This window comes from Balaenoptera ricei, chromosome 2 (genome assembly GCF_028023285.1).
Source record: "Balaenoptera ricei isolate mBalRic1 chromosome 2, mBalRic1.hap2, whole genome shotgun sequence".
Classification (NCBI taxonomy): Eukaryota; Metazoa; Chordata; class Mammalia; order Artiodactyla; family Balaenopteridae; genus Balaenoptera; species Balaenoptera ricei.
In genome coordinates this window covers 58,833,740-58,857,000 of record NC_082640.1, presented here as the reverse complement: position 1 = coordinate 58,857,000, position 23,261 = coordinate 58,833,740, and the positions used below count along the sequence as shown (strand labels likewise).

The 23,261-nt window shown below is 49.1% G+C and overlaps 1 protein-coding gene across 1 annotated transcript in view; it reads right to left on the bottom strand.

The window, feature by feature from the left end:
- The window catches only part of LOC132360361 (OTU domain-containing protein 7A-like), a 381,868-nt gene that overhangs the window by 4,895 nt on the left and 353,712 nt on the right, over positions 1–23,261 (bottom strand). Inside the window, exons 10-11 of the mRNA XM_059915424.1 lie at positions 21,064–21,191; positions 18,794–18,943 (exon numbers count right to left, since the gene is read on the bottom strand). Of these exons, the coding sequence (XP_059771407.1) occupies positions 18,794–18,943; positions 21,064–21,191 (278 nt within the window). The remainder of the gene's footprint in view (positions 1–18,793; positions 18,944–21,063; positions 21,192–23,261) is intronic.

The following is a 23,261-nucleotide window of genomic DNA, read 5'->3' as shown; positions in this document are numbered from 1 at the left end:
TCAGGACCAGCCTCCCTTTGGCCATACCCAGGAGCTAGTCCCATAGTTCCAAGGGTCACCACGACAACAGAGGGAGGGTTGTCCCGGCTTCCCCCCCATGGGTGGGGGCAGGGGGTAGAGGCTTCCTCTGTAGACAGGGCAGCATGGCTCCCTGGAGGGCTTGGTAAAGGCACCCACTCCAGGCGCCCATGCGGATGGCCAAACCAGTGTCCAGGAAACGGGCCCAAGGACTCTATTTTAAATAAGCCTCCTCTGTGGGTCTTAAAATCAAGCAAATCTGGGAAACACTGTTTTAGAATAATAACCTGTTAGGAGCAGTTTCTGTGGGTGCAACGTGGGCGATTTTGGGTCTGGCTGTCCACCTTCCCACGGGAGAGGTGCCTTGAGGGCGCCTACCCAGGCCCCCACCCTGGCATGAGGAAAGAGCACATGCTTACTCGCACCCATGGGACGTGAGCAGAAGTGCTGTGGGAAGCCCTGGGCAATGTGGTTAGGGGTGGGTGCGCCTTCTCCCCTACACCCCTTCCCACCATGATGCCTTCTGATGATGGTGGCCCTACAAGATATCAGGAATGGGCTCCTGACTCCCCACTTGGAGGGGACCTGCCTGCCCATCAGGAACACCTGTTTTAGACTTTATCTGCAGGAGAACCAAACTTCTATCACGTGAAGCCACTGTGATTTTGGTTTATTTGTTTCAGATAAACCAACTAAAGTGGTACAGCTCTACAGTCCTCTCAGCCTCCCTACCAAAGGGCTCCTGGAAATTCCTACACTCAGTAGCTGGGCTGGAATGGACTTCCTGGACTCCCCACCCTGACGCCCCCAGCTCCCCCGCCCCAACACACAAAGCAGAAGGTCGGAATCACCTGAAGGTGCTAGAGCCTGACCACCCAGCAGGCTCCTGGCAGCCTCTCAGCCTGGATGTCAGAAGGCGTCTTCTGTGCAGAGGGCACAGCTGTGGCCCGCTGGTCACGGCTGGGGCTGCAGGGCCCAGGAGCCCCACCTGTAGCTGTACAGCCTAGGGCGGCCTCGAAAACAGGCCTTCTGTGAGCCTCAGGTACTTCCGTTGCCTCTGCCTCTCACTTTACAGACCTACTTTTCCCTGTTGGAAACCTGGCCTCACCCAGTGAGAGGGGGAGTGATGCGGTGACTTGCCCTCTGGTGGCAAATGTCAGGAACAGCAAATACTTTTCAAAATGAACCTGCTACCTTTTTTTTTTTTTTTTTCCCCCTTTGAAAAAACTCTCTTCTGTCTTTTAACCTGGAAACATATAGGCATCATCTCAAACTAGCCTGGACAAAGGATAACTGAAGCAGCAACCAAGTTGCAGTACTTATTTTCCAAAAAAGAGTGGAGACCTCTGGTTTCTGTTTGGGATGTAAAAAGCCGAAGGAGCAATGTCCCACCAGTATAATAACAACAAGCTAGACAAACTGCAGATTCACAACTTTCCTTTAACCCGTCTGAGAGCTGAAGTCACAGGCAACTGGCTAGCCACAGGTGGAAAGACAGGTGCCTTTGAGGAGGGATGGACATGAGCTTAATTGGGCCCCACTAAGCTGGACCCCACTAAGAAGAATTCAGCTAAAATTGTTAACAAGTTGGTAAAGGAAGGGTGTCGCCTAGTGAAAGAATACAGAACCTTGGGGGCCACAGACATAAGGGAAATTCACAAGCACTTGCAGGCCCCTCTCCATGGGACCTGACCTGGTGCTCACAAAAAGACTGGCCAGAATTCTGAGAAAGTGTCCTTCATGGACCTTTCCCATCTACTAAGGAAGGAACTGCAGAGAGCAGGGCAACACACACTGTTGGTCTTAGGGCACTGGGCCTTTCCAGTCACTCCCTCCCCCCAGATCCAGGGACACAGCACCCACCTAAGATAGAGGCTTAATCAGAACAACAGAAACATTACCCTTCTGGGCTCTGCCTCCTGCACCCAGGCTAACAAGCTGTGAGTAATAGCAATCTACTGCTAGAAAAGGGGCAAGAATATGGAGAGAGACCCTCACCAAGGTGAGGCTCAGCACAAAGGTATAGCAGACCATGAGAAATACCAGCCCCACCGTAAACACAAGATATAACTAGAAGAATTTGAAGGCTGGATAACCAGGGCAGCATCAGATACCCTGACTAGGCTGATCCGAACCCCACGCAGCAAAAGGGAAGGAATCAAAACGATCTACCTTAGTCTTTATTGCTCTACTCAAGATGGCTAGCTTTCAACAAAACATTTTTGGCATAAGAAAAGACAGGAGAAAACCAACACATTGACAAGAGACAAGACAGGTGACAGAACAAGACAGATACGACACAGGTATCGAAACTATAAGACGTGACTTAGAATAACTCATTGGGGACTTCCCTGGTGGTCCAGTGTTTAAGACTTTGCCTTCCAATGCAGGGGGTGCGGGTTTAATCCCTGGTCAGAGAGCTGAGATCCCACATGCCTCGTGGCCAAAAAACCAAAACGTAAAATAGAAGCAATATTGTAACAAATTTAATACAGATTAAAATAAAAAACAAACAACTGATTAATAAGTTGAAGACTCTAATAGAAAAAGTAGATACCACACAGAATTTGATGGTTAATTTCAGCAGAGACTAAGAAAGAGTCAAGTCGAAATGCTAGAAATAAAAAAACACAATAATAGAAGTAAAGAATGACTTTGAGGGGCTGATCAGTAGACTTTACACACCTGAGGAAAGAATCTGTGAACAGTAAGATAGGTCAATAGACATTAACCAGATTGAAACAGAAAGAGAAAAAAGGGGGGAGGGTTGCAGAACAGAATACCCAAGATCGGCGGGGCAGTATCAGATAGCACCAGATCTGTGTAAGTGTAATCCCAGAAGGAAAACAGAGAGAGAAAAAAACAGAAGAGATATTTAAATAAATAATGGCTGACATTATTTATCTAAATATTTCCAAAGTGAATGACAAACTCTACCACAGATCGAAGAGGCTAAGAAAAAAACAAGCAGGAAAAACAACAGCAACAAATCTGTATACATAGTATATTCAAACTGCTAAAAACCAAAGACAAAGAGAAAATCTTTAAGGCAGCAGAGGAAAAAGACACATTACATACAGAGAAACAATTCTAAGGATCACAGCAGACCTCCCATGATAAAACAGGTAAGACAGAAGACAATGGAGTGATATCTTTAAAGTGCTGGATGAAAAAACCCTGCTAATCCAGAACTCTATACACAGCAAAAATATTTCTGAAGCATGAAGAACTTTCTCAGACAAAAATGAGAAAACTCATCCTCTGTATACCTGCACTAAGAAATGTTAAACGAAATTCTTTAAGGGGAAAAATATGTTCCCAGTAGAAACTTGGATTTGCACAAAGAAATGAAAAGTGATGGAAATAGAATAAATGAATTTGAAAATAAAATTCAGTTTTCTTCCTTTTAATTACTCTAAGAACTAAGGCAAAGAGAGCAGTAGTGTATTACGTGTTTACAACACAGGTAAAGAGCTTGATAATAATAGCCCAGAGGATGGGAGGGAGGGGTTGGGAATACATTGTCATGAGATCTTTATACAACACATGAAGTAGAATGTTACTTGAAAACAGAGTCTCAGTAATTAAAGATGTTCACTGTAAACCCTAGGGAAATCACTAATAATTAAAAATACAGGTATAATAGTAAATCAACAGTGGAGATAAATGGAACCATTAAGAAGCTCAATTAACACCAATGAAGGAAGTGAAGGTCCTTAAAAAACTAAAAATAGAACTATTGGGTTAGCCAAAACGTTCGTTTGGGTTTTTCCATAAGATGTTTGGAAAAACCCAAACGAACTTTTTGGCCAACCCAATACCATATGATCCAGCAATCCCACTCCTGGGCATATATCCAGAGAAAACCATAATTCAAAAAGATACATGCACCCCAATGTTCATAGCAGCACTATTTGCAATAGCCAAGACATGGAAGCAACCAAAATGTCTACAGAAAAATGGGTAAAGAAGATGTGGTACATATATACAATGGAATATTACTCAGCCATAAAAAAGAACTAAATAATGCCATTTGCAGCAATATGATGGACCTAGAGATTGTCATACTGAGTGAAGTAAGTCAGACAGAGAAAGACAAATACCATATGATATCACTTATATGTGAAATCTAAAAAAAGGGTACAAATGAACTTATGTACAGAACAGAAATAGAGTTACAGATGTAGAAAACAAATCTATGGTTACCAAGGGGTAAGGGCAGGGGAGGGATAAATTGGGAGATTGGGATTGACATATACACACTACTATATATAAAATAGATAACTAATAAGGACCTACTGTACAGCATAGGGAACTCTACTCAATACTCTGTAATGGCTTATATGGGAAAAGAATCTAAAAAAGAGTGGATATATGTATATGTATAACTGATTCACTTTGCTGTACACCTGAACCTAACACAACATTGTAAGTCAACTATACTCCAATAAAAATTAAATAAAAAAGTAAGAAAAAGGAGACGGAAAGAAAAAAAGAACAAAAAAACAGATGGAACAAATAGAAAAAAGCTAGCATTAAATGTAAATAGTTAAAATGTACCAATTAATAAATGACATTGTCAGATTGGATATAAAAGCAAAACTCAAGTATAAACTGACTGTAAGAAATCCATTTTAAATATGAAGACATACAAAAGTTAACTAATAAAAAAAAAAAACTGTAGTGACTCCAGTGCAAGGCCTGTTACCAAAGATACAGAAGAACATTACAATTCTCCGTGAAGCTATCACAATCCTACATGTGTGCATGGGCTTCGGAGTACATGAAGCAAATACTAACAAAAATGAAAGGAGAAAGACACATTCATTATGGTTGGAGACTGCCACTTTTCCCTTAGGAAACGACAGAACAATTAGAAAATCAGCAGAGATATAGAAGACTGAACTGTGTCATCAGAGACCTTGAATTAATGGACATTTATGGAACCCAATTACAGCAGAACATGCATTCTTTTCAAGACCCCATGGAATATTCACCAAGGTGGAACATATTCTTAGCCAACCTTCACAGATTTAAAAGAATAGAAATCATAAAAAGTTTGTTCTCAGACCGTAACTAAATAAAACTATGTACCCATAACTAAGAAAGATATTTGGAGAATCCTCAACTAGTTGCAATTTAAACAGTGTGCTTCTAAATAATCCTATCGGTCCCTAATCCCTGTCCACCACTGTGATGGTTACTGTTATGTATCAACTTGCCTGGGCTAGGGGATGTCCAGAGAGCTGGTACACGTAATGTCTGGGTGTGACTGGGAGGTGGTCCTGGAAGAGATTAGCATTTGAGTTGATGGACTGGGTACAGAAAACTGGGCACAGCCCGCCCTCACCAACATGGGCAGGCATCATCCATTCCATGGAGGGCTCGAATAGCACAAAAGAGCCAAGGAAGGAGGAATTTGCTCTGTTTGTTTGAGCTGGGACATTGATCTTCTCCTGCTCTCAGACATCGGTGCTACTGGTTCTTGGGCGTTTGGACTCAGACTGAATTACACCACTGGCTTTCCTGGTTCTTCAGCTCGCAGTCGGCAGATGGTAGAACTTGGCCTCCATAATTATGTGAACAAATTCCTATAATAAATCTCCTCTTATATATATATCTATATGTATCCCATAGGTTCTGTTTCTCTGGAGATCCATGACTAACAGAACCACTAATCTGTTTTCCATCTCTATAATTTTGTCATTTCAAGAATGCTGTAGATCTAGAATCATACAGAATGCAGTCTTTGGGGATTAGTTTTTTTCCCTTCAGCATAATTCCCTTGAGATCCACCCAAGTAATTGCATAGTCATTTTTATTGCTGAGTAGGGTTCTGTGGTATAGACAGTATGTTGAACCGTGCACCCGGGAAAGACATTTGGGTGTTTCCAGTTTTTCGATATTACAAATAAAGCGGCTATAAACATTTGTGTACAGGCTTTTGTGTGAACATAACTTTTCATTTTTCTGGGATAAATGCCCAGGATTGCAATTGCTAGGTTATATGGTAAGTGACGTTTACTTTTTTTTTTAAAATTAATTAATTTATTTATATTTATTTTTGGCTGTGTTGGGTCTTCGTTTCTGTGCGAGGGCTTTCTCCAGTTGTGGCGAGCGGGGGCCACTCCTCATCGCGGTGCGCGGGCCTCTCACTGTCGCGGCCTCTCCCGTTGCGGAGCACAGGCTCCAGACGCGCAGGCTCAGTAGTTGTGGCTCACGGGCTTAGTCGCTCCGTGGCATGTGGGATCCTCCCAGACCAGGGCTCGAACCCGTGTCCCCTGCATTGGCAGGCAGATTCTTAACCACTGCGCCACCAGGGAAGCCCTGTTTACTTTTATAAGAAGCTGCCAAACTGTTTTCCAGAGTGACTGAACCATTTTTACATTCTCACCAGCAATATAGGAGCAATCTGGTTATTCCACATCCTCTCCAGCATTTGGTGTTGTCAATTTTTAAGATGTTAGTCATTCTGATAGGTGTGTAGTGACGTCTTACAGTGGTTCTAATGTTGACCATCTTTTCATGTGCTTATTTGCCATCCGTGTATCCTCTTTGGTAAAATGTCTGTTCATGTCTTTTCCCATTTTTTATTTGGATGGTTTGGAGATTTTTTTTTGCTATTGAGTTTCGAGGGTTCTTTGTATACTTTAGATGTAAGTTCTTTGTTGATATGTGGTTTTCAAATATTTTCTCCCAGTCTATAACTTGTCTTTCCTTCTTTCTTCCTTCCCTCCCTTCCTGTCCCCACCCCCCCTTTTTCTCTTTCTCTCTTTGCAGAGCAGAGGTACAAGTTATTAATTTCGTCTTTTTATTTTGATCATTCAAATCCCAAAAGACTGCATTCTCTGTATGATTCCAGTTATGCAGCATGCTGGAAATGACAAAATTCTAGAGATGAAGAACAGATTAGTGGTTCTATTAGTCAGGGATCTCCAGAGACACAGAACAAACAGGACACATATATAAGAACTCTTGGGGCTTCCCTGGTGGTGCAGTGGTTGAGAATCTGCCTGACAATGCAGGGGACATGGGTTCGATCCCTGGTCCGGGAAGACTCCACATGCCACGGAGCAACTAACCCCGTGAGCCACAACTACTGAGCCTGCATGCCACAGCTACTGAAGTCCGCAGGCCTAGAGCCTGTGCTCCTCAACAAGAGAAGCCATCGCAATGAGAAGCCCGCACACCGCAATGAAGAGTAGCCCCCGTTCGCCGCAACTAGAGAAAGCCCACGCGCAGCAACGAAGACCCAACGCAGCCAAAAATAAATGAATTAAAAAAATAAATTTATATTAAAAAAAACAACTCTTCACCTACCTCTAGGTCCATAGTTGTGCATTTTACATTTACTTTATGGTTAATTTTGAGTTAATTTTTGTATAAATGAGGCTTGGGTTTAAGTTTTTTTGTTTTGCTTATGGATGTCCAATCACTTCATCACCATTTGTTTGAAAAGACTATCCATCCTCTATTGAATTTATTTTGTTTCTCTGTCAAAATCATATCTTGTGGGGTTATTCCTGGGTTCCATATTCTGTTCCATTGATCTCTGTGTCTAACTCTCCGTCAATACCAGGTACTGTGTCAGGAGCTCTATATTCATTACTTACAAGTCTTACACCAGCTACAGGATTTTTGCTCCAGTTTTACAGAAGAGGAAGTGAAACTCTGGTACATAAGTGACTCCAAGCCAAAGCTGGAGCTGTGATTGAAAAGCAGGTCTGCCTTACTCCACAATGTATACTTTGTCTTCCACTACTGTGTCACCCTGCCTTTGTTTGAATTATCTGAAATTAGTAGATCGTGAGCATCTAATCTCGTTCATTCATTCATTTATTCATTCAACATTTAATTGCCTCCCAGGTGTCTTGGTGCTGGAGACACAAAGATGAGAAAGACAGGACATCTGGCTTCAAGACATCCAGGATCTGGCCAGTGAAGAACAGGAGCCTCTGAAAGGTGGTCCTTGTCATCCTTCTCCTCTCCCTGCTCCCACCCTCACGGCGGCCTTGGCTGTGGCTCACCAGTGCCTGAGAACAACCTCCAGTGGGCCTGACGTAGAGTCCCTGGCTGGGCGAAAACCTTGCATCCTTGTGCCTCTGGGAAAAGTCAGACTTGCTTTATGAGGATTTGCTTCATGAGACCTCGAGGTGCAAAGCAATGGCAGCCCTGTCCCCTCCACAAACGCAAGGAAAGTGGTGAGTTCCTGCTCGATGAGCTGCCCATGGCCTCACGCTAAAGACCACCCACTAGGCTCTGATCAGGCTGCTTTCTTTCCCACAGACCCTTTCCCCAGAAAAACGTCCCCATAGACAATTCTCTGAGTGGACTTAGGTTATCAGGAAGCCGGCCATTTCTTCTGGATACATGTCCTCTCATGCATCAGACGCAGCCCTGGGGGACGGTGTTGAGGGGGGCTTCTCGGAGAGCAGAAGCAGGCTGTCACGCCGGCTGACCAAGCGGTTCCCTCCCCATGTCCAGGGGGCAGGACAGGTGCCTGGGGCTTTTGTTTCCCTTCTCTTCTGCAGGAGGATTGATGAAGGCCATGTCCTGTTCTGACACTACCCATCAGAAGCCTGCAGGTCCACAGGGAGCCTGGGGCAGCCTGAGGGAGAGACGGCACTTCATATGGAGATGGGGGCTGGGCTGATTCAGGAGTGGGGGAGATGGCGGCTGGGGGTGCTCCTGGGGCCACTCTTTCTGTGGCTTAGACACCTTGGGGAGGCCTGGGGGAGCCTGTGTCTGTGCCTCCTGCTCCCTCATCTCTCCAGGCCCCAATTTCCTAGTGAAAGACCCTTGGCCAGTTCTTTCCGTGTAGCCGAGCGCAGCTGGCATCCCTCTGGAACTGAGTTTCAGGCTCCAGAGCTGATGGTCCTTGGGGTGACGCAGGTGTTGGTGGACAACCGGACTCTTGGGCATTTGATCAGCGAGACCCAGCTCTCTGAATTCGCGTCCCCCTGCAAGCCCAGGACAGAGCTCACGGCCTTGAAGTTCCACACATGGCTCCTGGTCACGTAGGGGCCCTTTGAGATATTCTTGGGTCAAGAACCAACAATGTCAAAGATGACACCCCTCGTCTGGTCCCCAGGCCCTGGGGTGCACGGTCTGAGCTAAAAGTTTGGATGACCCCAGAGACTCCTTCTCTTCTCCAACAGTGAGGGGCCTTTGCGGGTGTGGCCCACGCCTCCAGGGGCCACATTCAAGGCTACAGCAGGAGCAGCAAAGGAACGGGGCGAGCGGTCCAGCAAGGCTGCCTGCAGACCACGCGGGGAGGCAAGTTGGCTCTGCACGCCCACGCCGAGTGTGTCTTTTAGTGGCAAACTGCAAGCCTAGAAAGTGGCTGAAGAGGAAGGAGGCTGATTGCAAAGACAATGCACGGAATTTGCATTTTTTAGGCACTTTCTGGTTTCTACAAGCCTTCTTGCTACCATGAGCTCATCTGATTCTTATAATGTCCAGTAACAGGTGGGTTGGTACGTAATTGCTCCATTATTGTATTCAGACAGGTCCACAGATGGGCCAGTTTGATTAGAATATGATAAAGAAGTGATTTTTAAGTAAAAATCACTTTATTTTAGATAGCTATATTAACAAAATTATAAAATCCATTTAAATAGAATATTTAATAATATTCATAGCCCGTTAATTTCTACTTAATAGGAGATAGGTGCTGTTTATTATAAATCAATCCTGTAAGAAAAAGCACAGTTTGTCATCAAATAGACTGGAAATGAAATGTCACATTATATATGGTTCGGGAAATCATAAAATATAGACTGGCATTTAATTTAACTATGAGCTGTGCATAAAATACAGATTGAAGACAGAGTTCATGTCCTGTAGTGTGGGGTTATTCTGTTTGGCTCCACAAAATTCCCAAATTGCTCAGTTTTGTAAACATGGGGTGTTGTTTCTAAGTGGCAAGAGATAAAGTTTCAGGCTGCTCTTGCAAAAACTTTTTTTTTTTTTTTTCAAATATCACATTTTGGGTGTGTTGAGTCTGTTTCCAGTAAATAAACTACAAACTCTGGTGTGATCATCCGTGGATGTCGGTCTCAGCCTCCAGAGCTGACTGACAGCTGCGTGGGCATCACTATCCAAGCCCCTTGTTCACATCAGCATCCCTTCCTCCGTCTGTGACCAGTTGGCTCTTTAGAGGCTGCAGAACGCGGCTCTCTGGGTCACCTGGGCGGGAACCCCTAGGGAAGGCACAGGGACACCGTGAGGGCACCCTGACCCCCATGTGGCCCCTGGATGTGCCCCAGAGGCTCTCAGGCTGTTTGCATTTAGGAGGAAAAACTATTGAAATAATTACCTTATATATATATGTATATATATATATTTTAAAAGAATAGAAACAGATGGTATTAACATCTCCCAGGAAGCGAGGCACCCCTCCCCCACCTTCTCCCATCCTGAAGGTCCCTGAGTCACCAGGTGTGAGTTGCCGTTATATCCCAAGCAAACTTTGGCTTGGGTACCACTTCCCGGACCTTGTCTCTGAGAGATGCCTGTTCCCTGATTATCACCCTCTTTGGCCAAGTCTCCTTTTTGGAAGTCGCACCATCCACCCTACTAACCTGCCCTAGTGACCCTTCACCGGCTGTGACCATTCTCTGAGGATGGCCCTCCTTCCTCAGTGTCCTCCTCTGTCAAGTGGGCACAGAACATGCAGAGGGTCAAGCGTTGCCCTTGGAAAGGACCTAGACCAGGCCTGCACAGAGGAGGTACCTGCAAGTACTGGCGTGACTGTGGGGTGCAGACTCAGCCCAGGTCTGAGTTTTGCAGAGCCATCTGAGGACGTGGCACAGGGAGGCCACGGGCACCGTGCTGTGGGCATGGGAGGATCCTTCCTGCAAGCTGCAGAACTAGGGTCCAGGTGTCCTGGGGGCAAAGGACTAACATCCTCCCCGTGGAGAAAGCAGGGGACCATCAACCACCTGTGGAAGTTACCACGAAAATAAGGGTAACTGTTATTTACAAAAAGTCCCAAAATGCGCTGGCAAAGCCTTGCCCACTCAGCTTGCCCACACCTGACCAATCCCTCCAGCCTCAGCCTGCCCACTGCAAGCAAGCCCTGCCTTCTCCCCACGGGCACCCCAGCCTGCAGGACACAGCGGGGCTCCTCCTAGAAGCTGGCCAACCTCAGCAGCGGCGGGTGAGGGGTGGCGGGGGAGGCAGAAAGAGCTGTAAGGGAGCAGTGGGTTCCTTCCCAACATAGTTTCAACACAGGGAAGGGTGAGAGGTTTAAAGGACACCTTATGGAATTTTTAAGCCGCCAGGAGCTTGGACACATTCAGATGAGATGCACTGGGCCAAGCAGAAGGAAGGGAGTGGCGGGAAGAAGGCAGTCCCATGTCACATCCTACAACACATTTTGTCTCGTTCTGAGGCTCCCAGAACATCGGTCCTCAGAGGCAAAAACAAGACAGCTGTTCTCTCTGGGCCTGTGATGACTGTACCTGTCAGCCTCCAACCCAGGGTGCTGGGAGGTCCGGGGTGGGGGGCGCCCTCCACAAGGTGTCCTTTGCTTGGGGCAGGGCGACGGCTGTGCTTGGCGGTGGGGGACCAGCAGGTGCCCTGGACCTTGATGCTCTATGTCCCACACCCCTGCCTCCTCCCCAGGCTCTGAGACCATAGGCCTGGTGGCTCGGTCCTGAGCCTGGGCCCAGCTGTGTTCTGAGAGTCTCTTATCTTGGCTTCAGAGAATGATGCCCGGTTCCATCCTAGAAACTGGTGTTACTGTACTTTCTTAGTCCCTCTCCTAGCTGAGCTGAGGGCACAGGCTGGGACTCTGTTTTCTTGTCTGCTGCACTGAAGGAGGGCTGCAGGCAAGAGAACCGATGGGGCCAGCAGGTGCATGACAAAGAGCCCCACCGTCCCCCGGCCCTCCTTCCTAAGGCCTCCAGTCTGAGGACACCAGTCCCTGAGTTTCGGGCACCTGGTAGCGGAGCTTGTTATGGCCACTTATGAGCTGTCTCTGGGGCCCAGCTCACCTGGTGAGGCTCAGCTCCGCTCAGACCCATGCCTGAGGCCTGGCTGACCCCGGGAAGGAAGGAATTCAACTCCAAGCTCTTAACATGCCAGGTGTGGGCTGTCCGGTACTGTCACTGTCACAAGTGTGCTGTCACAGTGAATACTTGTTGAATGAACCTCCCCGTGGCTCAGGCCCATGTGGGTGTACACAAGAGAGCTGGAGCCCGCCCACAGCCTGTCCCCTGGACCACGGGCCAGTTGCTCATCCCCAGACCCAGACCTTGCTCTCAGAGCAGCGGGCGCCCACAGCAGGCTTTGGGGGCTCTCGACCATGCATACAGTGGTCTTGCTGTTTGTCCTGCTGGACCTCCCAGTGGGACCACCCCTTGCCCTGGAGAGGAGTTGTGAGACTACCACGTTCCAAACATCTGCTGGGACCTGGATCTACAGAGCTTGCAGAATATTACTTTGTAAAATATCCACCACCAGCTACAACAGGTCCCAGGACCCCCACGCATGAGCTGCTGAGGGGTGGGGCGCTCACACAATCCGACCAGGCCCCTGATGGATCTGAACACAGCATCCGCTGGTCAAGAAGGTGACAATGATGAACTGAGCCAGAAATAATGAGAAACACGGCAGTTTCTCATTCATTCCCATGGGCTTGAATAACCTGGTATTCTCATTCTGTCTGAATTGGTTTGCTCGGGCGGCCATAACAGTGGAACACACAGAGTGAGGGGCTTAAACAGCAGACATTTATTCTCTCACAGTCTGGAGGCTGGAAGTCCAAGGACAAGGTGTCAGCAAAGTTGTTTCTTTTTGAGGCCTCTCTCCTTGGCTTGCAGGTGACTGTCTTCTCTGTGTCCTCCTGCAATCTCCTCTCCGTGTGTGTCTGTGTCCTAACCTCCTCTTCTTATAAGACCACCAGTCACAGTGGATGAGGGTCCACCCTAATCAACTCATTGTATTTTAATTACTCCTCAGAAGACCCCATCTTCAAATACATTCGCAGCCTGAGGCCTGGGGGTTAGCTCTTCAACACATGAATTCAGCCCTTACCAACACCTCTCCCTTCATGACAAGCCAGGGTACCGGAACTCAGAGAAAGGTCCCGTCACTAGTTCACCGAGGAAACGCAGGATCTCGCCTGATACTTTCCTGCTTTTTATGTTTCCAAGGTGGTGGACCTGAGCTTCCTGCAGAGCTGATGAGGGAGGCTTTCCCCAAGCGTCATTATGAATTCATGGACCGAAGCAACTTCATCATGTTTCTACTTCTTCCAGTGATGACCCTCACTGTCCCTCTTGTCCTGTAGAAGCCACGTCCGTCAGCCCAGAAGCCCTTCTGACACTACCCTCGCGGTCTTTGAAGATGCCTTGTTTCTTCCAGGACAAGATGCGATAGGATCCTTGTGTATACTTCTTGCCCCAGATCTGGCCATGCTCTTAGACACCGGAGTTTGGGGGCAAACAGGACCTGCTTGCAGCAGGAGATGGCGGCAGGGGCTTGCCTGGAACAGAAGGTGAGGAGGCTGCAGGGGGGGTGGAGGGACCCGGTCATCTCCAACATTCCTGAAACGCCCCACCTGCCCCAGGGGGCCTGCCTGCCCCACAATGTTGAGAGTGTGGTGTGTGTGACAACCGGCCCTCTTCCTGTCTGAGACATGTCGAGTTGGGTTTTGGTGACCTGCGGTCGAAGGGGTTCTAACCTGCAACCAGGAAGCCCTGTGAACGGATGGAAGCCCCGCACGGCAGGGAAGGGCAGGAAGGAAGAGGATGGTTTCCCACTACCTTTCCTCTCACTGAGCATCCTTGGTCCTCGTAGGCAAGGATGCTATGGGGGTGGTGACCTTAGTGCCTGTAAAGAGCTTCCTGGGAGGCTCCCTGGGGGCAGAGTGCAACGCAGCTTGAAGGCACAGAGCTGGAGACTTTCTGGAAGGCGGAGTGAAAAGCCCCGGGCCAGACCAAGGTCTCAGTTCAGCAGGGTCAGAAGGCTCCTGCCCGCTTTGGGGTGGGGGGGTCCTGGCACAGAACCAGGGCTCTAGGAGAGAAAGCCTCTGAGCATGAAACTTCCTGGTGGCATTTAGATGTGGGGGGGGGGGCACAGTAACGTGCCATCAAGTCAGCCGCGCGGCGCCAGGTCTGTCTCTCAGCAGGACCGCCCCCACTCCGGCTCTTCCTCCTGTGGGGGCGTGGCCACGGCCAGGAAGGCATGGCGCATGCGCCACCCTAACCCGGGCAGCCCGGAATCTGACGTCCACGGACGGTCCAAGGCGGCGCTGGGAGCAAGGCTGCTTCTCTCTCTGCGTTGAAAGAGAATGGATTTTCTCCTAAGGAGCACAGCACTGACAGCCTCACGCACCACCGCTTTTTAGGGGATTGAGAGCCTGACAGCCAACGTGGTTTATTTCCAGATGAGGACCCAAGTTGGTAAAGAACTCATTTTTGCACTTCCCCAGATGAGTGGTCATTGCTGGTGAAATAAAGAGGAGAGTCCAGATGGAACTGCCTGGAAACATCACATCCCCTCCCTGATTCAGAGCTGGCTCACTGAACCCTCACCCACCACCTCACCCCCTTCTTCCTCCACTGCACTCGCTTCTCAGGCTGCTCTGCAGCCGGGAAACTGCAAGTATGGAGCTCAGCCTTAGTAAGATGCCAGCACGAGTCCTGAGGGAAGGTGTTCTTCCTAACTGAAATGACAAAGTTTCAAGAAGAGAGGCATTTGGTCCAGCCTGGAATATGGATGTGATGCCTGGAGCTGCAGCACCTATTCTATGACCATAAGGCTGAAACCACACGATAAGGATGGTGGAGCAGGGAGAGGCTGGAGCCTGAGTCCCTGAGAATGTCTAGAGCTGATGCACCAGCCCTGGACCACCTACCTCAGGACTCCCTGTCAGAGAAGCAGCAGCAGCCATTTTCTCCTTTGAGCCCCTTGCAGCCCAATGCTATTCTGAACTATCTTCTTTTGGGGGCTAATATCATGGCCTTCTGTGGTTGCTTCCATTCTCTTGGCATCATAAAGGCTGAGAAGAGAGTCTGAGTCTGTTCCCTCAGCAGGTTCCTGACGTCTTCTCAGCTTCTCCCCACCATCCTCAACCACTGGGTAACAATGGCAGAATTGCTAGGATCTGGTATTTGCAGAAAGCCCCCGACAGCCTCTACCGTCGGGCTAGAAGGTAGGACAGTGCCCCACAGGAACCCTGGGGTAGGCTTCCTCTGGTGATGGGCTCCCTGGACAATGTCTGCTCTGTTCCTCCTGCCCATGGCAGGTCCTTTTAGGGAGATGCTGTGCACTAATGGTGGCCAGGAAGGGAGCCAGGCAAGGCCTTTAGGTTTATCTTTGAAGCAACATTTAAGGATCAGGGGACAGGCCTGGCTTTGGGACAGGCAGTGTCATTCCCAGAGGTGACTGAGGACTTCAATGTGTGGAAGTGACCGTGGTGGTCACATCATAATTAAGTGGTGATGTCCTTAAATGTGTCAAATGAGAAGAGACCAAATGGGAGAGTGGGCGGAAAGGAAGAGAAAGGGCAGAGGACAGGGGAGGGGGGAGGGAATGAGGGTGAGGAAAGGGAGGAGAAAGCACTCATTTCCAGGGAGATGGGTGTTATTGTACCGGCAACAGATAAGGGGACAGGCTGGGAGGGCACATGGCGCCCCTCAGGCCACGCAGTGAGGACACGGCAGCACCCAGGCCCAATGCCGTCGTGCTCCTATGACATGTGCTTGCTGGGCCACACCAGCAATATGCCAGCCACCCACCAGCAACATCCCTGCATCAGCCCAGCACTTCTGCTCAGGTCTATCTGTCTGTTCTTCCCAATTAGAATAATCGCTCCCCTGCTGAATGGAGCTCGTGCCTGCTCGGGAAACATCCTGCCTTGTATAGTATGTGGCTTGATGGGGTTGCCTGTCTCCCCTACAAGGTGGTAAGGGCCCCAAGGCAAGGCCACTGTCATCTTTGGGTCCCCAAACCTGGATGCAACAGGTGCTTCACTGAATGGGCCCTCGGTCCCCCAAACAAATACTGCATGCAGGACCACTGGACTTCAGGCCAGTGGGAGGAGCAGGAAGCAGGGTTGCGCCTACCAGCACCCACCAGCTCAGTGAGGGTGGCACAGGGGATGTGTCGGTAGCAATACTTAAAGCCTCAAAATCTGCAGAGCATTTGTATTCTTTCCCAATGTGTGAGGGCCTGACATGTAGCACAGAGGTTACCCAGCCAGTGGGAGCCGCTTACATGTGCCTTGCTTCTGCTTGTGCGATGGTCCTGAGGACTGAACGGGTCAATGTGCAGCCCTGCACATTGGTCACGTGAGGGCCGTGGAGGCAGAGACCACACTGCTATTAGGAGCAAGCCAGCAGGCGGAGCTGCAGGAGCCCACGACACAGCCGCTCAGAACCCACACTGGCACCAGAATCCACTTATGGGAAAAACAAGTCTTTAGAGGTGAAACCACCTGCAACGCTCCCTTGCTAAGCGGTAGCCCCTCCACATTTGTCCTTTTATTGAAGAGCACCTTCATATTGGCCTTGAAAGCATCCATAAGCAGTATCTGGAAGGCCTGAAAGAAAGCTCAGTGCCTCTTTGAGGAGGGAGCCGGGCTCTGAAGGCCCTGCTCAGCAACTGGAGATGCCAGCCCTGGGACTTTGATCTTTCCCTGACCACAGAGTCTCTGGGACACTGGATGAGAGGGCCCTCACCTGGCCTGGATCCCTGGTCCTGAGAAGGACCCTCTTTTTTTAAAATTTCTAAATGAAACACAGCCAATTTTATTCAAATTCTCCAAAATTTATACTCGATATGTTAATTGTTTCTAAAATGTTTCACCTTTATATAATGGTTTTATTATTTCACCTTTCTTTTATAGTTTCTTTCATTTTTTTCTGTACGGTTCTTCTATAGAAGCCAAAGTCCTGAGCTGCCCAGTTAGGAGCCTCTGACCTACTATCCTGATTAAGTTTCTTCTTAATATTCATGGCCAACATCTGGCTTCTAAATGAAAGGCTTTTGGTCTTTTCAATCACTTGCTGATAGGGTGAGGCTGCAGAGAAAGGGCCCTCCTGTCTCCCAAGAGTGGCGGTGAGCTTTGGGAAGAGCTGGAAGCCGTGAGGGAGGTGCCAGCTCTCACTGGCCAAAACGCAGAGAGACAACAGAAAAGGCAAATGGCACCAGGCCTTAATGACGAAATAATGTCTTCCTATGGCTAAGGTGAGATGTCTGTAAATAGCACATGAAAAGGACGTGATGGTCCCCTTACAGCCAGTTGCAGCCCTGCTCCCTCTCCTTCTGGACTCACATCACCACAGGATGAGCCACCAAGGATTTCCTGGGACCACATCCTATGGCAGGGACCCTGAAACTGGTCAGTCTTTCCTTCTTTTAGTATCCTGGGAGTTCTCTGTCTAACCAGACACAGAAGTGGAAAAGGAAGAGTTTCCCTTTCTTTGCTCAGTTAGTCACACATCCATCAGCAGTTAACATTCCAAACAAAATCCTGCCATTTCCACAGCAGACACATAATGCATTGACTGAAGACAGGCCCCACATGAGTCTGTGTAACTGGTGGTTGGAGTTGTGCAGTGCGCAGCCTGTGGGCCCAGCCCGGCAAGCCTCTCTGCAGCACTGAAATGGCTCCTGGCAGGAAACTCCCATGTAATGATTTGAATGGAGAAATCCATCTTTTGATTCAAAAGCTTACTTTAGAGCAGAGGCTGGCAAACATTTTCCGTAAAGCGCTCATTAGTAAATATTTTAGTCTTTGCAGGCACACGGCCTCCGGGGCTGCTTCTCAACTCTGCTGTTAGGGCACAAAAGCAGTAGCCGCAGACAATACGTCTTTGAACAAGTGTGGCTGTGTTCCGATAAAACTTTATTTACAAACAGGCAGTGGGCTGTAATTTGCTGACTCCCTGCACTAGAGGGGCTTTTATTTTACTATTTATTTATTTTTTAAGTGTAAATTTATTACTAGTCCAGAGTTTTAATATTTTGATCGTCTGGTTGGTCTAACAAAGTAGACGGGCATTTAAAAATTACATCTGAGATTAATTACATCCATATAATATATGCGTACATGTGAAAGGGAACCACAGTGAAAGTTATTTAAGGGTGGCTTGATTATTAATTTGCTTCATATTTTAAATTAAAAGTTGTCTGTGGCATTATTTTCTTTTTTTAAAAACTGAAGTATAATTGATTTACAATGTTGTGTTAGTTTCAGGTGTACAAGCAAAGTGATTCAGTTATACATATATATGTATATATTCTTTTTCAGATTCTTTTTCCTTAGAGGTTATTAGAAAATATTGAGTATAGTGCTATACAGTAGTTCCTTGTTATTCATCTATTTTATATATAATAGTGTGTATATGTTAATCCCAAACTCCTAATTTTTTCCTCCTCCCCTTTCCCCTTTGGTGACCATAAGTTTGTTTTCTGTCTGTGAGTCTGTTTCTGTTTTGTAAATAAGTTCATTTGTATCATTTTTTTTAGATTCCACATATAAGTGATATCATATGATATTTGTCTTTGTCTGACTTCACTTAGTATAATAATCTAAGTTTCTTAGTATGATAATCTTTGATAACGATAATCTAAGTCCATTCCATCCATGATGCTGCAAATGGCATTATTTTCAATGATATTTTTTTGCATGCATATGGTAGTTTTAGGCAAAACCTATCATTGCTGAGTGCGCTTCCCAGGGAGGGCTCCATATTCCGCCTCCTGCCCCTCCCGGCCCACCCCTTCCCCACCTTGCACTGTCAGGTGGCGGCGGGCGTACCTTGTTCTCTCTGCTGGTCTCTCTGCTCCATGGACACAAGGGCAGAGAAATGCGCTTGGTCGTAGGCAAGAACCAGAGGTGAGCAGTGGCATCTGTTGGGAGGCACCTCCAAGGGCAGGTAAATCCCTCCGAAGGGGATCGGAGCAAATGCTGCAGACACAAACAAGGGTGAGGGCATGTGGAGCTGGAGGGGGCGTGGACAGCATCCCTCACCATCCTGGGGGAGGTGACAGGGCAGAGGGAAGGGAGGGCGGGCTCAGGCTGCAGCCCCGGGTGTTGTCATCTGTCACCTATTCCACAGCAGAGGGGCCTCCACCCACCTGGCAGGAGCTCCCTGGGGGCTAGGTGATGCTTGCCACCGGTGGATGAGGAAGCCCAGGCTCGCAGGGGCCAGGCCCATTAGACCCCAAGTCCTGTACCTGACCAGGGCACCCTGCTCCACCTGCCTCCTTGGGCAGAGTCCTCCTGGCTCGTTTGTCCCTGTGCCCTGTCAAGCTGCACCCTAGGAACAAGCAGGGCTGAGGGGATTCTGCTGTGACCTGCCGGGCCTGCCTGCTGCCCTGAGTCCCACCAAGGTGATCAAAATGCCCACCCCAGATGGTCAGCCAGGACATGTGCTGATGGCCACCTAGAAACCCGTGTTTTCCTGGATGTACTTATTCCTCTCCTGTGTTTACGAAATCATCTGCATACAGAACAACATATGTGCTGCTTAAGAGCTTATTTGTTCTAGGCTTTGAGAAGCTCAATGAGAGCACTCCAGGCCCAAGTCGTGAGTCAGATGGGAAATGAGAGACGGGGATCAGCTCCTTTAGCAACCGGGACACAATCTTGTTCATTTCCTTACCAAAAGAGGGAAAAAGCCTAAATCCTCACTGAAATACAGTAAATACTGGAAATACCTGCCCTGACACGGCATCTGTTTTGTTAATTACAAAGAACCTTGCCTCTTGGCCTCAGACTCAGTGACTCACTGCCCTTCTGTGGAAGGAAAGGACAGTCGAAGTCAGGGATGTCTTTGATGAGCTCAGGATTCCTCTCCACCCTCGCTTTGTCTATATCAGTGACCATGGTTCTGCCCTCCTCTCTGCTGAGAGGCAGGGTGGGTCCGCCTTTGAGAGGGCTGCACCCTCCAGGACAAGTGCAAGGGAAGGAAGTGTGGACCCAGCTCTGTGGGATCTGATGAGTACAGGGACCCCGATGGGAAGCCAGGCTTTGCACCCAGAGAGCTGCAGACCCCGGCAGGCCTGTGTCACTGGGAGCGACCAAGGTACTCCCAGCTCCCTGCCTTCTGTGGTAACCACAGCCACGAGAGGCAGGGCACTTACACTCGGGTGACCTTCCTGGTCCGTCCACCATCCTGGCCCCTCCTCTGTCCCTCCTTTTCAGAGAGCATGGTGCCCTGTGGGCTCCAGCAGAAAGGCTAGAGGGAGGACACGCCTGGAGCCCTCCCTTCCTGGGTTGACCCTGCTTCCTCAAGGCCTCAGCCGAGGGTGGGGGCACATTGTGTGGCCTCGCTGGGCTTCGGGCTCCTCGTCTGTAAAGCGGGAGGCAGTGTCTACCCTGGGAGGTAGTGGCCTGGCCGAGGGAGAGGGCACACGTGATGGGCAGTGCAGCGGGTACCGGCCCTGGGAAGCCCTCCATCCCTTCCTCCTTCTCCCCCAGCCCTGGTCCCATCACAGCCTTGTGGATGACTTTGCATTTTCTGCCTTTCTTGTTTCTTCTTTAAGACACATGCGAGGGGCGGGAGGGGACTGGAGTGGCTGAGTGGCCAAATGGCCCTGGGATGAGGCCGGCACTGCTGGAGGGTGTGGGCAACGGGTGGGGCCTGGAGCCCCTCGGGGTTCATTCCCACTCCCACTCAGCCACATTTCTCCTGCCGTGGACACACAGGGTGGATGGACGGCCAAGAGTAATCTCTCCTGGGAATTCCCTGGCTGTCCAGTGGTTAGGACTCTGCACTTTCACTGCTGAGGGCCCAGGTTCAATCCCTGGTCGGAGAACTAAGATCCCACAAGCCGTGTGGCGCGGCCAAAAAAAAAAAAAAAAAAAGATAAAAAAGAGTAATCCCTCCTCTATAGGGAGGAGCAAGAAACATGTGGAGTCGAGGAGAAATGAGGAGAAATAATAAGATCTTTGTCCAGTCAGAGTAAGGCTCTGTGTCCTTCTGGAGGCTCTGCCGTTACATTGGACTGTCTCTTCCTTACTCGGGATGTTATGCTTTCTGGGTGATGAATAAAATACATCTGTTTCATTATGTGTAAACTTACCTTCCCCGCCTGAGTCCCTCAGCATCGTATCTGCTACAACGACGATGGGCCTCCTTAATATGTGGGCAAGGACGAAAACGTGGAACTCCTCCAGACTCTCGTACACGGGGTCCTCGGCGTTGTCCACGCTGGGGACACAATGAAGCAAGCCTGTCACTGGACTGAGTCGGGAGAGGGAGTGGAGGACAAAACACCTCCCTGTGGCCCTTCCCTGCGTGGACCCTGGCCGTCGCGGCCATCTGAGGCCACGGCCCCCCTCCACGCCACTCGATGTTGGCAAGCACGCTGAACCCAGCTCTCCATCCTGACCCTGGGTTGGGTGGTCTCAGGAGAGAAGCCGAGGCAGAGAACCTGGCAATGTGGGCAGCCAGCTCCCATTAAGATGCAGTCTCCCTGGTGGCAGAGGCGCCCAGAGTGTGTGACAACATGGGGGCTGGTTCTCTGGGCGGGTTGACGAGGATGCAGTTGGGGCAAGAGGGATGGAGGCTCCCCCTTGGGTTCATGCTCACATCCAGCAACTTAGGCTGAAGCTTCACCCTCAGGGGTCAGGTATGCCTGGGCACGTCTGATGGGCCAGTGGGTCCACTGCTACCAAGATCTGTGGGCCTTCTAGGGGATACCCCGACTGAAGACGGTGGTAAGAAGGCTGCCTTGAGTGGTAGTGGAGGGAGTTACAGAATGCCCAACCCAGGCCACTCGGACCCTCCCCAGCCATCCCCTGGCTCTTCTCCGAGGCTCAGGGGAAGAGTGGGCTCCAAAACCTGCATCACTCATGACTCTAGGACATGGGCAGAGAACTGTAGCCTTGATGTCTCTCAACAACCAGGCCAATCGAAAGGGAAGAAACATGGAGAGGGGAAAGCCAGTGCCCCGAGGTTGATGGGGCCTCTTGGGCACTCGAATGGGGCGGGGCACCCAGAATTAACCGAGGGCGGTCTCTGAGCAGGTGGGGCAGAGTTAGCAAGTGTGGCCCTGCTTGAGAATTCTGGGGTGGGTTGGCCTGGGGAAAGGGTTCTATGTACATAGCCTGCAGCCAACTGCTTGCGTGGCTTCTAAAACAAAGGCTCTGAATCCTTGGGGATGCCTCATCATCACCTGGGGAGTTTTGTTGTTATTGTACCAATAGTTTTTTCTTGTTCTTTTTTTGGTGACTCAATATACCTTATTTTAATACTTAAAAAAAAATTGGCAGCACCTAAAAGCTCACAAAAAGTTTGCAGAGTATAAATAACTTTTTTTCCCTCTGAACCATTTGAAAGTAAATTGCCAGCCTGAAATCCCATCACCCTGGTAGAACTTCATGTGCATTTCCTGTGAGTGGGGTTACGTTCCTGCAGATATATTCTCCTACATAACCGTCAGAACTGGGAATTCGTCTAATCACGAATGCAACAATGCATCTGTCACCGTGAAAGACCCCAGTCACCATGTGCCATCTGCCCCAGTTCTGGATGGTGTACTGCATTCAGCTGTGGTGTCTCTTTAGCCATCCTCAGTCTGGAACATTCCTCAGGGTACTTGACGTTCAAGACCTAGGTCGTTTTGAAGACCACAGGCCCAGTATTGTGTAGAATGTCCATGGTCTGGGTGTGTGTTTCCTCACAATCAGAGCTGATTGGGTTACACTGCATCCTTCTTGTGGCGTCCAGTTGGGTGGATCTCTCTCGTGGCCATCGGCCAGGCTCCCCCTTGCAGAGCTGCTCACTTCCTCTCCATAATTAATAAGCATTTTATGGGGAGGAACTCGGAATCTACAGACATATTCCACTCCTCACCAAGCCTTGATACATTTACTGATATCCCTCTGGATTCCAGGCTTCTATTTGATTCACTGGGTTATAATCCATCCATGTGATGATTTTGATGCTCAGTTACCCGCCCTGGTCAGTGGGGCTTGTTCAAGTGGGATCTGTGTCTGTGTGACAGCCCCCGTCATTTTTTAGAGCACATCCCATCCTTGCTTTCCAGCACAAGAAGATGGTCCAGGCTGTGAACCAAAAACGCCGCCTGCCATTTCAGTAAACAAAGGCTGTTGCAGCCATCAGCCACTACAGGTGCCCCAACGGTGAGCCCTGAGGGAACTCAGGATGGAAGCAGGATGGCCCCCCTCCCCCATCTAGCAGTCAGCTGTGGCAGCCACCCCCGATGGTGCACACTGAGGGGACTCAGGATGAGAAAATACAGGATAGTGGCCCCAG